Raw genomic sequence first — 19,083 nt, forward strand, 5'->3', positions numbered from 1 at the left:
AATGCATCCGATGAAACAGAGCTACAATTTACTAAATTACTATTCGAAAACATTTTTAAAATGTAATATTGTCATTCTAAGATTTATAGATGAATATCTCTTGAAAGCACCTGTAATGCCAGATTTAAAATTAACTTTACTGGGTAATCATACTTTGCGATGAAAGGGGATGCGATACTCTGAAAAATAGGCTAACGTTACAGGTCAGCGCCATCTTGGAACAATCGCATATCACATCTAGTCTTGTATACTATTGTCAATAATCCCTTACCTTTGGTTGTCTTCATCAGAAAGCACTTCCAGGAATCCCAGGTCCACAACAAATGTATTTTCGTTCGAAAAAATTACTCCTTTATGTTCCAAGAGCTTGTTCTTGTTAGCGCGTCTGAAGGCTGATCCAAATGCTCCGTTGGCCACGGGACAGCCATTTCGAGAAAATGCATTTTTTTTCCATTTAGGTTCGTTCAAACATGTCAAACGTTGTATAACATAAATCTTCAGGGCGTTTTTCAACAAGAGAGCCAATAAGATTCAAGGAGGATGATTGCATTGTCTTTCAAAACGTTTCGAAAGGGGAGGGTAGCCAGGGGCGCCGGCGTCATAATGGTGATGGCCCTCCTCATGTGACCAATTTCAACAGCGTCTCATTCATTCAGTTTTAACAGTAGGAGACTCAAACCACTTTGTAAAGACTGGGGACATCTAGTGGAAGCAATAGGAAGTGCTCAATGAACCATAGCTCACGGTGTGATTAATAGGCAACGTGATGAAGTTGAGTTCGCAATTCAGAATTCCACTTCCTGTTTCGATCTGTCTCGGGGTTTTGACTGCCATATGAGTTCTGTTATACTCACAGACACCATTCAAACAGTTTTAGAAACTTTAGGGTGTTTTCTATCCACAAGTATTAATTATATGCATATCCTAGCGTCTGAGTTTGAATAGTAGGCCATTTAAAATGGGCACGAATTTGTTTCAAAATGTGCTGTGGCGCCACCTATCCTAGGCGACCGTCAAGAGGTTAATGAACCCACCAGGTACAACCCCAAAGCCGCAAACACTGGCACCCTCATAGATATCATCCTAACCAACGTGCCCTCTAATTACACCTCTGCTGTTTTCAACCAAGATCTCAGCGATCACTGCCTCATTGCCTGCACCCGTAATGGGTCAGCGGTCAAACGACCTCCACTCATCACTGTCAAACGCTCCCTGAAGCATTTCAACGAGCAAGCCTTTCTAATCGACTTGGCCCTGGTATCCTGGAAGGATATTGACCTCATCCCGTCAGTAGAGGATGCCTGGTTATTTTTTTGAAATGCCTTCCTCACCATCTTAAATAAGCATGCCCCTTTCAAGAAATTTAGAACCAGGAACAGATATAGCCCTTGGTTCTCCCCAGACCTGACTGCCCTTAACCAACACAAAAATATCCTGTGGCGTTCTGCATTAGCATCAAACTGCCCCCGCGATATGCAACTTTTCAGGGAAGTTAGAAACCAATACACACAGGCAGTTAGAAATGCCAAGGCTAGCTTTTTCAAACAGAAATTTGCTTCCTGCAACTCAAACTCTAAAAAGTTCTGGGACATTGTAAAGTCCATGGAGAATAATAACACCTCCTCCCAACTGCCCACTGCACTGAGGATAGGAAACTCTGTCACCACCGATAATCCCACTATAATTGAGAATTTCAATAAGCATTTTTCTACAGCTGGCCATGCTTTCCACCTAACTACCCCTACTGCATTCAACAGCACTGCACCCCCCACAGCTACTCGCCCAAGCCTCCCCCATTTCTCCTTCTCCCAAATCCATTCAGCTGATGTTCTGAAAGAGCTGCAAAATCTGGACCCCTACAAATCAGCTGGGCTTGACAATCTGGACCCTTTCTTTCTAAAATTATCTGCCGAAATTATTGCAACCCCTATTACTAGCCTGTTCAACCTCTCTTTCATGTCGTCTGAGATTCCCATAGATTGGAAAGCAGCTGCTGTCATCCCCCTCTTCAAAGGAGGTGACACTCTTGACCCAAATTGCTACAAACCTATATCCATCCTACCCTGCCTTTCTAAGGTCTTCGAAAGCCAAGTCAACAAACAGATTACCGACCATTTCGAATCCCACCGCACCCTCTCCGCTATGCAATCTGGTTTCAGAGCTGGTCATGGATGCACCTCAGCCACGCTCAAGGTCCTAAACGACATCGTAACCGCCATCGATAAGAAACAATACTGTGCTGCCGTATTCATTGACCTGGCCAAAGCTTTTGACTCTGTTAATCACCACATCCTCATCGGCAGACTCAGTAGCCTTGGTTTCTCAAACGATTGCGTCGCCTGGTTCACCAACTACTTCTCTGACAGAGTTCAGTGTGTCAAATCGGAGGGCCTGCTGTCCGGACCTCTGGCAGTCTCTATGGGGGTACCACAGGGTTCAATTCTTGGGCCAACTCTTTTCTCTGTATACATCAATGGTGTCGCTATTGCTGCTGGTGAATCTCTGATCCACCTCTACGCAGACGACACCATTCTGTATACTTCTGGCCCTTCTTTGGACACTGTGTTAACAACCCTCCAGACGAGCTTCAATGCCATTCAACTCTCCTTCCGTGGTCTCCAACTGCTCCTAAACACAAGTAAAACTAAATGCATGCTCTTCAATTGATCGCTGCCTGCACCTGCCCGCCTGTCCAGCATCACTTCTCTGGACGGTTCTAACTTAGAATTTGTGGACAACTACAAATACCTAGGTGTCTGGTTAGACTGTAAACTCTCCTTCCAGACTCACATCAATCATCTCCAATCCAAAGTTAAATCTAGAATTGGCTTCCTATTTCGCAACAAAGCATCCTTCACTCATGCTGCCAAACATACCCTCGTAAAACTGACCATCCTACCAATCCTCGACTTCGGCGATGTCATTTACAAAATAGCCTCCAATACCCTACTCAACAAGCTGGATGCAGTCTATCACAGTGCCATCCGTTTTGTCACCAAAGCCCCATATACTACCCACCACTGCGACCTGTACGCTCTCGTTGGCTGGCCTTCGCTACATAATCGTCGCCAAACACATTGGCTCCAGGTCATCTACAAGACCCTGCTAGGTAAAGTCCCCCCTTATCTCCGCTCACTGGTCACCATAGCAGCACCCACCTGTAGCACGCGCTCCAGCAGGTATATCTCTCTGGTCACCCCTAAAGCCAACTCCTCCTTTGGTCGTCTCTCCTTCCAGTTCTCTGCTGCCAATGACTGGAACGAACTACAAAAATCTCTGAAACTGGAAACACTTATCTCCCTCACTAGCTTTAAGCACCAGCTATCAGAGCAGCTCCCAGATCACTGCACCTGTACATAGCCCATCTATAATTTAGCCCAAACTACTACCTCTTCCCCTACTGTATTTATTTATTTTATTTATTTTGCTCCTTTGCACCATATTATTTATATTTTAACTTTGAACTTTCTTCAAACTACAAATCGACCATTACAGTGTTTTACTTGCTATACTTTATTTACTTTGCCACCATGGCCTTTTTTGCCTTTACCTCCCTTATCTCACATCATTTGCTCACATTGTATATAGTCTTATTTTTTTCTACTGCATCATTGATTGTATGTTGTTTTACTCCATGTGTAACTCTGTGTTTTTGTATGTTGTCGAACTGCTTTGCTTTATCTTGGCCAGGTCGCAATTGTAAATGAGAACTTGTTCTCAACTTACCTACCTGGTTAAATAAAGGTGAAATAAAAAAATAAATAAAATTATCTCGTTAACACAGGTGTGAATGTTGACGAGGACAAGGTTGGAGATCATTCTGTCATGCTGATTGAGTTTGAATAACAGACTGGAAGCTTCAAAAGGAGGGTGATGCCTGGAATCATTGTTCTTGCTCTGTCAAACATGGTTACCTGCAAAGAAACACGTGCTGTCATCATTGCTTTGCAAAAAAAGGCCTTCACAGGCAAGGATATTGCTGCCAGTAAGATTGCATCTAAATCAACCATTTACCGGATCATCAAGAACTTCAAGGGGAGCGGTTCAATTGTTGTGAAGCAGGCTTCAGGGCGCCCAAGAAAGTCCAGCAAGCGCAAGGACCGTCTCCTTTAGTTGATTCAGCTGCGGGATCGGGGCACCACCAGTACAGAGCTTGCTCAGGAATGGCAGCAGGCAGGTGTGAGTGCATCTGCACGCACAGTGAGGCAAAGACTTTTGGAGGATGGCCTGGTGTTAAGAAGGGCAACAAAGAAGCCACTTCTCGCAAGGAAAAACATCAGGGACAGACTGATATTCTGCAAAAGGTACAGGGATTGGACTGCTGAGGACTGGGGTAAAGTCATTTTCTCTGATGAATCCCCTTTCCGATTGATTGGGGCATCCAGAAAAAAGCTTGTCCGGAGAAGACAAGGTGAGCGCTACCATCAGTCCTGTGTCATGCCAACAGTAAAGCATCCTGAGACCATTCATGTGTGGGGTTGCTTCTCAGCCAAGGGAGTGGGCTCACTCACAATTTTGCCTAAGAACACAGCCATGAATAAAGAATGGTTCCAACACATCCTCCGAGAGCAGCTTCTCCCAAACCATCCAGGAACAGTTTGGTGATGAACAATGCCTTTTCCAGCATGATGATGGAGCACCTTACCATAAAGCGTGATAACTAAGTGGCTCGGAGAACAAAACATCGATATTTTGGGTCCATGGCCAGGAAACTCCCCAGACCTTAATCCCATTGGGAACTTGTGGTCAATCATCAAGAGGCGGGTGGATAAACAAAACCCACAGATTCTGACAAACTCCAAGCATTGATTATGCAAGAATTGGCTGCCATCAGTCAGGATGTGGCCCAGAAGATAATTGACAGCATGCCAGGGCGGATTGCAGAGGTCTTGAAAAAGAAGGGTCAAGACTGCAAATATTGACTCTTTGCATCAACTTCATGTAATTGTCAATAAAAGCCTTTGACACTTATGAAATGCTTGTAATTATACTTCAGTATTCCATAGTAACATCTGACACAAATATCTAAAGACACTGAGGCAGCAGACTTTGTGAAAATTAATATTTGTGGCATTCTCAAAACTTTTGGCCACGACTGTAGATATGTGGTAGTGGTGGAGTAGGGGCCTGATGGCACACTGTGTTGTGAAATCTGTGAATGTATTGTAATGTTTAAAAAAAAAGATAAACTGCCTTAATTTTGCTGGAACCCAGGAAGAGTAGCTGCTGCTTTGGCGGCAGCTAATGGGGATCCATAATAAAAACAAATACAAATACAAATGTTATAAATTAATATTGTAGCTGGAAACTGCTGATTTTTAATGGAATATCTAGGCGTACAGAGGCCCATTATCAGCAACCATCACTCCTGTGTTCCAATGGCACACTGTGTTAGCTAATCCAAGTTTATCATTTTAAAAGGCTAATTGATCAGTAGAAAACCCTTTTGCAATTATGTTAGCACAGCTGAAAATGGTTGTTCTGATCAAAGAAGCAATAAAACTGGCCTTCTTTAGACTAGTTGAGTATCTGGAGCATCAGCATTTGTGGGTTCGATTACAGGCTCAAAATGGCCAGAAACAAAGCACTTTCTTCTGAAACTCGTCAGTCTATTCTTGTTCTGAGAAATTAAGGCTATTCCATGCGAGAAATTGTCAAGAAACTGAAGATCTCGTACAACACTGTGTACTACTTCCTTCCCAAACTGGCTCTAACCAGAATAGAACGAGGAGTGAGAGGTCCCAGTGCACAACTGAGCAAGAGGACAAGTACATTAGAGTGTCTAGTTTGAGAAACAGACGCCTCACAAGTCCTCAACTGGCAGCTTCATTAAATAGTACCCGCAAAACACCAGTCTCAACGTTAACAGTGAAGAGGCGACCCCGGGATGCTCGCCTTCTAGGCAAAGTTGCAAAGAAAAATACATATCTCTGTCCAGAGTCTGTGTTCTTTTGCTCATCTTAATCTTTTCTTTTTTTTGGCCAGTCTGTAATGGTTGCTGATAATGGGCCTCTGTACGCCTATGTAGATATTCCATAAAAAATCTGCCGTTTCCAGCTACAATAGTCTGTAACCAAGCCAAACCTGCGTCTAGCTGATCTAGGGTGTAATCATTAGTCCAGCAGTTGCAAATGAGAGTTTTATTGGACAAATTCAGTTATATTTATCCCCATTTTGTTCTGTTTTCTTTCGGTAAAAGACGTTTTTCAACAGAATCGGCGGAATTAATATACACTTGATCACAAGCAAACACAGTTCACTTTCATAGCAGCCATATAAAAACAGCATGATGACTTTGCTGTTTGTATATATAATTCCTTCTCCCTTTTCCCTTCGCTTGTGGACTTCAGTGCACAACACATCAGCTGTCTGTAACCAGGCGAAAAACCTTTCCAAGCCAAACCTTCATATCATGACTGCTTACCGTTACACACAGCCTACATCATTATCACGTCATAGTCAACATAGCTACTAGAACTAACGAGTTAGTAAACCTGCTATGAGGTTGCTACAACCTAGCCTACAAATGAACGTTTACAACGTAGGTGCTTAGGTCGAGAGAAAAAAAATTGTAATCAAGGTGACAGACAGTGACATTCAATATCGCCTTGCACACTCTTGCCTGCATCTAGCCGATCTAGGGTGTAATCATTTGTCCAACAGTTGCAAACGAGAGTTTCTATTGGACAAATTCAGGTATATTTCTCCCCATTTTGTTCAGTTTAAAAAGGTTTTTCAACATAATCGGCGGAATGAATTTACAGCTCATTTTCCACAAACACAGCTCACTTTCATAGCAGCCACATACAAACAACATAATCACTTTGCTCGTTGTATCTACGCGCTCTTCTCTAAAGCCACTAAAATCATGCAGTACAGTGTAGTTGTAGTCAGCAAGCAGTTTAGCAGTAACACCGGCAGGCACCGGTGGCAATAAATGTATAAAACCAAAAGCTTACCTTGACTTGGAAGACTTCCAGTGTTGGATAACCACAGCCAGCTAGCTAACATAGCATCACTTGCTATTTGAGTTGAGTGTTTGAGTAGGCTAAACTAGCTAGCTGCATTCGCTAGCTAAGAAAGTGAAAAGTGGAGAAAACAAACATACAAAGAAATATAGCTAGCTTTCTTTCTCTCTCGCTTCTCTTTCATTTTGTAAGAACTGAATTTGTTCAAAACTGTTCAACTATTGTCTTTCTCTCTCTTTGAGTCAACTACTCACCACATTTTATGCACTGCAGTGCTAGCTAGCTGTAGCTTATGCTTTCAGTACTAGATTCCGATCCTTTGATTAAATAAAACAACTGACATGTTGTTCACCCAATCTTTATTTAACTAGGCAAGTCAGTTAAGAACAAAATCTTATTTACAATGACGGCCTACCAAAAGGCAAAAGGCCTCCTGCGGGGGCAAAACACACATCACGACAAGAGAGACAACACTACATAAAGAGAGACCTAAGACAACAACATAGCAAGGCAGCAACACATGACAACACAGCATGGTAGCAACACAACATGACAACAACATGGTAGAAACACAACATGGCAGCAGCACAACTTGGTAACAGCACAAAACATGGTAAAAACATTATTGGGCACAGACAACAGCACAAAGGGCAAGAAGGTAGAGACAACAATACATCACGCAAAGCAGCCACAACTGTTAGTAAGAATGTCCATGACTGAGTCTTTGAATGAAGAGCAAGAGCTCTGAAGTTGTCATAATTACTGTTTAAGTCAATGGAAGGTTGAGAACCAGGGCCTAAAATTAACATCCGCCACCTGCCAAATGCAGGTAGATTTTGGCATAAGATGTTTATTTCACCAGCCATGTTGACGGGTGGTCAGGGCTCCACAGTGCGAGCATTTCACTCGCATTTGTGAATAAGTATGATCACATTTTTAGTAAAATAAATGCTGCAGTAACTGTTTTTCAAAGTATTTCTGCAACACTGCCTGGCTAGGGGCTGTGCGAACATAAAGAGCTGAGTGAAAGATTCATTTTTAGAAGCACAGCGCACATGCATTAAAGTTGGCTGAAATTACTTGAAACAAAAGTCTACTGAAGAGAGACTTTGTCCATCAGTTTCTTGGCTATTTACATTGTTTTGCTCACAAGCTAGGTTGTTTTTCTATCTTTGAGTTTCAACTGCTAGGGAAGAGAAGACAACGCTTCCACTAGTCAGACTCAACCCTACAGGCAGAAACATGACTCGAGGTGCGTTACCACGGTAACCTCCCGCCCGTAAAGGGGCAGGAGAAAATTCTTGTCTCATCTGTGATATTTTGGTTAAGACTCACGTCACAAATGTTTACATTTTTTTATTTCACCTTTATTTAACCAGGTAGGCTAGTTGAGAACAAGTTCTCATTTGCAACTGCGACCTGGCCAATTCGACACATACAACAACACAGAGTTACACATGGAATAAACAAAACATACAGCCAATAATACAGTAGAACAAAAGAAAACAAAAAGTCTATATACAGTGAGTGCATATGAGGTAAGTTAAGGCAATAAATAGGCCATGTTGGCGAAGTAATTATAATATAGCAATTAAACACTGGAATGGTAGATGTGCAGAAGATGAATGTGCAAGTTGAGATACTGGGGTGCAAAGGAGCAAGATAAATAAATAAATAAATAAATAAATACAGTATGGGGATGAGGTAGGTAGATAGATGGGCTGTTTACAGATGGGCTATGTGCAGTGATCTGTGAGCTGCTCTGACAGCTGGTGCTTAAAGCTAGTGAGGGAGATATGAGTCTCCAGCTTCAGAGATTTTTGCAGTTCGTTCCAGTCATTGGCAGCAGAGAACTGGAAGGAAAGACGAACAAAGGAGGAATTGGCTTTGGGGGTGACCAGTGAGATATACCTGCTGGAGTGCGTGCTACGAGTGGGTGCTGCTATGGTGACCAGTGAGCTGACATAAGGTGGGGATTTACCTAGCAGAGACTTGTAGATAACCTGTAGCCAGTGGTTTTGGCGACGAGTATGAAGCGAGGGCCAACCAACGAGAGCGTACAGGTCGCAATGGTGGGTAGTGTATGGGGCTTTAGTAGTGATGCTGAGTAGTGATGCTGGACAGGCGAGCAGGTGCGGGCAGTGATCGATTGAAGAGCATGCATTTAGTTTTACTTGCGTTTAATAGCAGTTGGAGGCCACGGAAGGAGAGTTGTATGGCATTGAAGCTCGTCTGGAGGTTAGTTAACACAGTGTCCAAAGAAGGGCCAGAAGTATACAGAATGGTATCGTCTGCATAGAGGTGGATCAGAGAATCACCAGCAGCAAGAGCAACATCATTGATGTGTACAGAGAAGAGAGTCGGCCCGAGAATTGAACCCTGTGGCATACCCATAGAGACTGCCAGAGGTCCGGACAACAGGTCCTCCGATTTGACACACTGAACTCTATCAGAGAAGTAGTTGGTAAACCAGGCGATGCAATCATTTGAGAAACCAGGGCTGTCGAGTCTGCCAATAAGAATGTGGTGATTGACAGAGTCGAATTCCTTGGCCAGGTCGATGAATACGGCTGCACTGTAATGTCTCTTATCGATGGCGGTTATGATGTCGTTTAGGACCTTGAGCATGGCTGAGGTGCACCCATGATCAGCTCTGAAACCAGATTATTAAACAATATACCACATTACTTCTCACTAGTAATACATGTAATGTTTTAGAAACATTACAAATCATGCTCATCCGTTTTTCTTTCGTGTAATTGGTTGTTGGTGTAATTTTAGATTAAAAACAAATATTTTGGCTGGTAAAAAATCTGAGTGGCTGGTAGATTTTTAAATCGGAAACTAGCTGTCCTCAGGCTACACCATGGTGCTACCCTACAGAGTGCTGTTGAGGCTACTGTAGACCTTCATTACAAAACAGTGTGTTTTAATCATTTATTTGGTGTCTTTAAGTTAGTATAGTATTATCTCAAAATGATAACATTTTTAATGTTTCACTATGAAATTCACTGAGGAGGATGGTCCTCACCTTTCTTCTGCCTCCACTGCAATACATAGGCTGGTCTGCTCTGTAAGTTTGTAGATTTTCCATTGGCAAGCACAAACATACAAATAAGGAATAGTGAATACAGTGGACGAACCCAACTGAATGTATAGGACGAAATCCCCATCAAAGCAAAGCTCTGTAATGGAAGGTCACAATGTTGGAGATGACAACTTGTCTTAGAAGTACTTAAAAGTAAATCAACTTCATTCTCTGCATCTCTGCATCTCCCCGATGTTGTAAAGAATTATAGAAATGACAAATTGCCAAGATCTTTCCCTATACTCTACCCGGTGTACTACTGATAAAGCCATGTGCAGTAGTATTTACTGATTGCTGGAAGCAGGGAACATATTGCAACTTTTTCTCTTCTGTTAAAAACAATGTTTTGATATTCCGTAAACAAAACACTTTACAGTGAATTTTTTTATTCATTGATGACCATTGTATTTAAAGTTCTTAAGAAACGAAATCCAGGTACAAAACAAGAAAATTATCAGACAATCTGCAAATGCATATGAGCATTTTATATATTTTTTGTTTTGCAATACGTACTGTTAGGTTATAGATTTCTGGTACAAACTCCAGGCGGACACCAAAAAAACCTCAAACTAGTTTTATTACACCCGACTGAATGCTTCAGCGGAGAACATACATTCAGGATAGTGTCCATTTATATTATTATATTTTAATTGAACCTTTATTTAACTAGGCAAGTCAGTTAAGAACAAATTCTTATTTACAATGACGGCCTACCAGGACACAGTGGGTTGTTCAGGGGCAGAACGACAGATTTTTACCTTGACCTTTACCTTTCAGTTACTGACCCAACGCTCTATCCACTAGGCTACCTGCTGCCTTATACCCTGAGCTCTCTCCCCCTCCTTTCCACTAAGATGTGTTTCAGTACTTTTCCATCACCCAGTATTTCTCAGTGCTTCTCCGAGCATATCGCAGGTCTTCTCATCAGTCAGAAGAGGCCTTGAGTTATAGGGAGTACGCATTGCTACAATCCACTGCAGTCCACTACATAATTACACAAAGAGCTTAAAATCTAACACTTCTTTCAATCTCTAAGGATATATAAAAAACATGTATTCATACTAGGAGTATAGAATTATATAAAAAAGTAAAGATGTAAAACAGTCATGTACAATCTATCAGCCCTAACCCATAACATGATTATTACTACTGAGATGCAAATTATACCACAGAAAAAACTGCAACCAGGTAAGTCATTGAGAACACGTTCTCTTTTACAATAACAACCTGAGAATTTATATGAAATGATTTATTTATTTCTTCTGTCATCGGTTTAACAATACCAGGTGGAGGTGCTGCTGTGTCGCTGGCAGAGACGGTCGGCCATGAAGAAGAACAGGAAGAGCCTGACCTCCTCTACTATACATGGAGGCCTCATGGAATACATCCTATCACCCCCCAGTCTACCTACTGATATGGACCCTCGCTATGGGTGAGGGAAGGAGGGAGAGACATACTACCACCCCCTTCATATCTGCCCAGAATTTCATTGGATCCTGACTGTGGGTAGAAAGGGGGAGAGAGGAGAAAAGAGGAAGGACAGTATTCATTTTACCACCCCCTGAATCCCACTGATTCAGATATGAAGGCATCTCTCTGCCTGGAGAAGGAGAGGAGATATTTTACCACCCCCTGAATCCCACTGATTCAGATATGAAGGCATCTCTCTGCCTGGAGAAGGAGAGGAGATATTTTACCACCCCCTGAATCCCACTGATTCAGATATGAAGGCATCTCTCTGCCTGGAGAAGGAGAGGAGATATTTTACCACCCCCTGAATCCCACTGATTCAGATATGAAGGCATCTCTCTGCCTGGAGAAGGAGAGGAGATATTTTACCACCCCCTGAATCCCACTGATTCAGATATGAAGGCATCTCTCTGCCTGGAGAAGGAGAGGAGATATTTTACCACCCCCTGAATCCCACTGATTCAGATATGAAGGCATCTCTCTGCCTGGAGAAGGAGAGGAGATATTTTACCACCCCCTGAATCCCACTGATTCAGATATGAAGGCATCTCTCTGCCTGGAGAAGGAGAGGAGATATTTTACCACCCCCTGAATCCCACTGATTCAGATATGAAGGCATCTCTCTGCCTGGAGAAGGAGAGGAGATATTTTACCACCCCCTGAATCCCACTGACTGAGATATGAAGGCATCTCTCCACCCAGAGAAGGAGAGGAGATATTTTACCACCCCCTGAATCCCACTGACTGAGATATGAAGGCATCTCTCCACCCAGAGAAGGAGAGGAGATATTTTACCACCCCCTGAATCCCACTGACTGAGATATGAAGGCATCTCTCCACCCAGAGAAGGAGAGGAGATATTTTACCACCCCCTGAATCCCACTGATTGAGATATGAAGGCATCTCTCTGCCTGGAGAAGGAGAGGAGATATTTTACCACCCCCTGAATCCCACTGACTGAGATATGAAGGCATCTCTCCACCTGGAGAGCTAAAGCGGATATGACCGATCTATTGCTCCTCTCTCCACACCTCCCTGCAGCTCCAGCCAGAGAGGACTAGAGGACTACTGCTTAATGAACCATTCATTTAACACCATTAAGACCAGGGCTGCCCTGGAGAGGGCTGTTTCAGACTATTACTGCTGCAAATTGATTGCTCTTTAGGGACAATATTGATTTGTGCTCAAAGTTCCAAGCTCTTCACTGTACAGTATGGGAGAAATTCACCTCATCCGCTACAGTACTTACTACGTCGCAGAGTTGGGGCCAATTCGAATTGAAGGTAGTCAATTCAGGAAGTGATTTGAATTTGAACTTCAATAAATGGAAAAACTTTTGAAATAAATAGCTTTTACTTATAGTTTCTTGAGAAGCAATTTAAAATAGATATCCTTTTTTGATGCCTTCATTCGAATTGACCCCAACCCTGCTATGTAGCACCGATAAATGCTGGGACTGGGAGGATGTAGGACCTGTTTACATATGGACTCCTTATTAATAAACCTCTTTGTTTGCTTGTTTGTTTGTTTGTACATAAACAACTGAACTGTGTGTTTGTTTAATAATCTAGCTCCCTTGGTTGTGCGTGTCAAAAATGGCCCTTTGTTCCCTTTGTAGTGCACATCTTTTGACCATGTTGGGACGTGGACTTTCTTCTTTGTGGAGTGTGTTAATCTAACATGAAGAGAAAACTCTTACCTGTGGTCACATGTCTGTGTACTGTACATGCCCACTGGGCACAAACTGGTTGAATCTGTTTTTTCAACATAATTTGTCAACGTATTGTGATGTGGAATTTACGTGTAAAATGCATTGAATTTGCAAAAAGTCATCAACTGTTGTTTTGAGGTGGAATTTCAACCACATGATTATGTCATCATTGTAACACATTTTCAACATAGACAAACCTTACATTTCTACCTTTGAAACAATGTCAGATCTTTAACGTTATATTCACTAGCAGAAAAAAAAGCAATGGGTCGGGCAGCACCTTCTACTGGAGAGTTGATCTATCTACAGCACCTCCTACTGGAGAGTTGATCTATCTACATTACAGCACCTCCTACTGGAGAGTTGATCTATCTACATTACAGCGCCTCCTACTGGAGAGTTGATCTATTATAGCACCTCCTACTGGAGAGTTGATCTATCTACAGCACCTCCTACTGGAGAGTTGATCTATCTACAGCTACCCCTTTAGTTTCCCATCCAGGGTTTTAACCAAGCCCAGCTTAGCTTTGATATTTGTTACTTACTATTACCAATGTACTATTGTGAGAATCAGGGGCGCAACTTTGGTTTTAGAAGTGGGGGGGACATAAAATAATTATAAATATAATAATTATAATAATTATTTTTTTTTTAAATCCAGATGGATAAACACTCCAAACAGCCTTCCCGACCGATTGAAGGCGTCCGCATGGCCAGGACAAAAATGCAATTTCAGAATGTCCCCGTCCCCAGTGAAAGTTGCTCCCCTGGTGAGAATGATTGAGAGATCTCCACTTAAAAAGAAAACACATTCACTGTTGCTATGGAAGTCATTTCAAAGGGTAGGATTAACAGAGCAAATTAAATACTGTAGAACGATACTTCATAAATCATATATCATCAATGAGACTATTTAGACCTATAATTTGCAAAGTTCGGGTTCCACATTCCTGAAGAGTTCTACCTCGAACCAAAACGGGTTCTACCTGAAACCAAAAAGGGTTCTCCTATGGGAACAGCAGTATAACCCTTTTGGAACCCTTATTTCTACAAGTGTAGGGTTTCAAGCTTTGGTTGATTTGAAATTTAATCTAAAAGTTCATAAAGGATTGGATTCCTGTCTCCATCTCAACCAAAAATCTAGTTAAAGAATATTACTTTATTAAAAATGTATTTGATTTAGTCCTATTCTTTAACTTAGATTTTTGGTTGAGATGGAGGCGTGAATCCAAACTGGAATTTAAAACCAAACGAATGCCCAGATTCAATCAGATCGAGCGTTAACCATCGTTGGCCAACATCCCCATAGCAGATGTTATGACGGTGTTGGAGCTGAATCTACAGTATGAGCTGACACATACTGTAGGTGAGTGGCTGCTTTTGTGTGTCACAAACCACTCCCTTCCTTAGAAGTGTTAAGTGTAGGCTGTATCAATGTTGGAAATAACTCTCAAGTGTCAAACTGTTGATGTCAAACCAATGAGCCATTCACAGTTTCACTGTACCGACCCTGTATACTTAGACTTGCATGGCTTAATCTTTGAGACAAGCATATGTTAGGCTAATGCATGTTTAAATGTTCATTTGGATGAGTGTATTTATAGCCTATCAGTCTAATTCAAGTTTTTGAACTTGTAACGAGGCTGTGTTGGATTTGTCGGTTTATAGTCGGGCGTGGTTTAGTTGCATGCAGTGTCCATGATAAGGTAAGGCAACGAGCCACTTGTAGATTTGACAGCTCTAAAGCAGATCCACCTCCAACACCTCCATATAACAACCACTATGCGGATGTTATTGAATCCATCCCTTAGTAAGTGGCACAGATTAAACTATCCAAGAAGAAGATAATCTCCTTCAAATGTGGATATTTGGTTGTTTTCAACCAAACACAATTCAATATGACTTTTGTAATTCAGTAAATATCCTAAAGTGAAGGTTATTTTACAAACTAATGTACACATCCATGGCCACATTTTGAGGTTACTGTAGCTTTAAATGTCTTATATAATCAAAGCATGCATGTTCAAGATAGCGTGCAAAGGCCGCAGGTCTGTGGAGATCTTCACAATTGCTGTAATAATCTGTGCAGAATCTCAAACAGCATTGATTACTTGCACCATGTACTTTTAATGTAATCTCAACTGCAATTTAGTTATTTTGGTTCTGCTTTAAGATAAAGCACAGTGAGAACACATTACGTTGTTGTATAAATAAACAAAATATCTGGCATTGTTTTTCCCATTTCAACTTTGTTGTGTTTTTTTTTAATGGCTGAAAGTGCAGTGGTAACACATTTAGGTGACAACTAAACCAAAATTGACTGTTTTCAATTGGATTTGGTTGTGCTTTTATTTTGGTTGAAAGCATAGTGATAACACATTGCGAATTCAACAAACTTCTGGCTGTCTTTTTGAGTGGATAAATATAGGTTGTACGCTCATTGATCAACGCCTCAACAAAATATTACCCAATTGTTGACGTTGATGTGGTGTGCCCAGTGAGTATTTACCTGTATTTTACCTGTCCATACTGTAACCTTACCTTGCTATGTAGAGTATATATAGGTATTTACCTCTCACTTGACATGAGACTAGCCTTATCCAAGCCAGAACAGCCAACAGGACAGGAGCCTATCCCCTGCTTCTGTAACATGAGGCAGCTTCAATGTACAAGTACACCCCCATTGGACAGGATGTGAATCTACTGCAGGGCCTGCACATACTTACATGTATTGTACTGAGGTCTGTATATTGTCATGGGAAACATTCCATACTGTACATATTTGCCCATAGTAGAAGTGGTCAGAAAGAGACTTTTTGGACCTGAATTCCAAACCCATTCAGGAGATAGAGGTGCTTAAAGTTGAACAATTTTGCATACCCCACCATTCCATGTCTTCATCACTGGAAAATATTTAGGTTTGATGTAATTTAAAAGCTTACCAACAGGGTTGTCAAACAATTGAATCATTTCTTGATTTTATGTTTTACCTTTAATGTCAATTATCTAAAAACATATTTGCATATGTTGTAGCTTAGATCCTATTTCACATAACCTGAGGTTTTTGTTTTGTGCCCACTGTCGGTTGAGACACAACATGCTCTTGAATACAGGGTGTCATTTCAGTCATAGAAATATAATTCCTAGAATGGACCTATCCCTTCAGACCACTGCAATGCAGCCGGTACACAATTGAAATTTAAATTGAAAATACATTTTAACTTCTAATTATTACCACAAAGATGACCGCTGTTCCACCCACCGTTAAACATCAAATTAAAGATGCACTATGTAGAAATCGCTCTGCCGTTTCCTTGCTGCTAAACTTCTAATAGTTCGCCTAATTTCAGTTTATGTGACTTAACAAGCAAGTTTAGTTTAGAGAATCATTGTACCATCTAAACTGCTATGAATATATATTTTCTATAAAAAATATTGTATTTTCAGATGTTTGAAGCTGGTGTACAAAACCGAAAGTAAAAGACGCAAAACTTTTATTTAAGAATGGGAAGCATAGAAATTGCACATGTAGAGCGGACATAAAACAGATCTACCGCTTCTTAGATTTGCGTTCAATGAGAATGACTGATCTATAACACAAATTTCTATGTGAATTTGGTCAGGTCGGCTAGAGTGTTACATATTGCAGCTTTAAATGGTATATATTCCCAATTCAAGTCAACATTCCCTGATGTGTGCTCTTTCAACCATCTTAATGGTACCATTTGAAAGTAAAAATGTCCATTTTATTCCATTGTAGTATTCCCAAAACATGACACCCACCCTGTATTCAAGAGCATGTTGTGTCTCAACTGATGGATGGCACAACACAAAAATCTCCCTTAAAGGCCTAGTGCATCAAAAACGTGATTTCCCTGTGTTTTATTTAAGTGATAATGCCATCAAAGCCGGTGATTGGAGGATCTATTGGCACGGCAAACTGTGGGGTTTGTTGAGGGCCAGCAAACCGAGTCAATATATCCTCCAAACACTGGCTTCAAGGGCATTATCCCTTTTATAAAACAGGTTACCAACATATTCAAAATAATAGTTGACATATTTTCATTAAAAACATTATTTAGATTAATTTATTCTTACTATTTCATCCTTCCACAAGATATAGTCCTGACACAAATCTAGGGTTGCTACCCAAGCCGGCTGGTCATTCGTTCTATCGGTTCGGCTGCCGGTTGACCCAGTCTTTCAGTCTTTTTGTTCTGTATCTATGGACGCGACCCAGTCGTTCGTTCTAAATGTTCCATTGCCATACCGGCTGGCAACGTTCTCAGCAACCCATTGTTGTTTGCTCACCTTTCACTTCAATACTTTATGGTTTTCTTTTTTTTCTTGACGTAGATATGGCCTGTCTTTTAACCAATATGCATATACACAAAATAAGCATATTTTCCATCATTTTGGTCTAACTTGGGCATTAGCTAACAAAAATCCCTTTCTCAGACAGTTTAGATCACTGTGAGGATCCGACATTCTTGGCCAGAGATATTGGGACCAACGGGACAAGAGTAGTTGCTCTAGTGATAGATTTAGGCAGTGGTTTAAAGTACTTAAGTAAAAATACTTGAAAGTACTACTTAAGTAGTTTTTTGGGGTATCTGTACTTTACTATTTATATTTTTGACAATTTTTACTTTTACTTCAATACATTCCTAAAAACAAAGTACTCAATACATTTTGAATGCTTAGAAAGACAGGAAAATGGTGCAATTCACACACTTATCAAGAGAACATCCCTGCTCATCCCTACTGCCTCTGATCTGATAAGTACATTTAAAACCAAATACTTTTAGACTTTTACTCAAGTAGGATTTTACTGGGTGACTTTCACTTTTACTTGAGTCATTTTCTATTAAGGTATCTTTACTTTTACTCATTGTATGAAAATTGGGTCCTTTTTCCACCACTGGATTTAGGCCATTCACTACCCAGATCATTGTTTCAAAAGATTGAGGGTGGACCTCAAATAGCCCTAAAGAGGGCACCATTACGCCATACAACAACAAGCAACAGGCTTTTATTTCACGACCACTTTTCTTGCCAGCTGATTCATGATTTCGACTGGCTGAGAAACGCTGCCTGCCTGTCTGTCAGGTTCCGGCTCCCGACACATTGGGCAGCTGGAGAACGAATTTGAATATTGAAACAATGTTGTAAATGTCAGAGAGACAGACAGCAAGGTTTATTCAAATCTCTACTGTTGAAAACTAAAGTTAGTGTAAAAGAAATGTGAGATAATGTCTATATGGTTTTTATAGTGGAGATCAAGTATATAAATTGCCTGGCTGGGCTGATGAGACAGTGGATTGCGCAGTCAGATGGAACAGAGTAAATAGGCATTTTAACGTCATTGATTTAGCCGGTGGTAACTTGTGGAATAGACACCGGCTGGAATGCGGTTTTAACCCATCAGCATTCAAGATTAGACCCACCCGTTGTATAAATATATTTACACACTATGAAGTTGGAACAATATTGTGAAATTGTCAAATTGATGAAAATGCCATTTTAGTGTAAGAGCTGCTTGAAAAGAACCCACATTTTTTACCTGTTTTGGCGGGATGGAGTTTTGGCCTGCCTGGTGACATCATCAGGTGGGAAATGAATTAATAGACCAATAAGAGAGTTCCAAACCTCTCTGCCAATAACAGCTCGTTTTCAGTTTTCCCCACAACTCAGACCACTCCCAGACAATCCGAAAAAACATTTGTAGTGAATCTGTTAATCTACACATGCTGTTTTACGATTAATGTGACAAATAACATTTGATTTGATTATTTTTGATTTGGTCAAATGTAGTGTAGTGGAATAGGGTGTCCTTTGGCATGCAG

The 19,083-nt window shown here is 41.1% G+C and overlaps 1 protein-coding gene across 1 annotated transcript in view; it reads left to right on the plus strand.

Annotated features, from left to right (window-relative positions):
* The window catches only part of LOC106591039 (relaxin receptor 2), a 270,511-nt gene extending 255,045 nt beyond the window's left edge, over positions 1-15,466 (plus strand). Inside the window, exon 22 of the mRNA XM_045690182.2 lies at positions 11,343-15,466. Coding sequence (XP_045546138.1) covers positions 11,343-11,492 — 150 coding nt within the window. The 3' untranslated portion in view covers positions 11,493-15,466. The remainder of the gene's footprint in view (positions 1-11,342) is intronic.
* Positions 15,467-19,083: the final 3,617 nt, after the last annotated feature.

The sequence above is a fragment of the Salmo salar genome, chromosome 11 (genome assembly GCF_965601325.2).
Source record: "Salmo salar chromosome 11, fSalSal1, whole genome shotgun sequence".
Classification (NCBI taxonomy): Eukaryota; Metazoa; Chordata; class Actinopteri; order Salmoniformes; family Salmonidae; genus Salmo; species Salmo salar.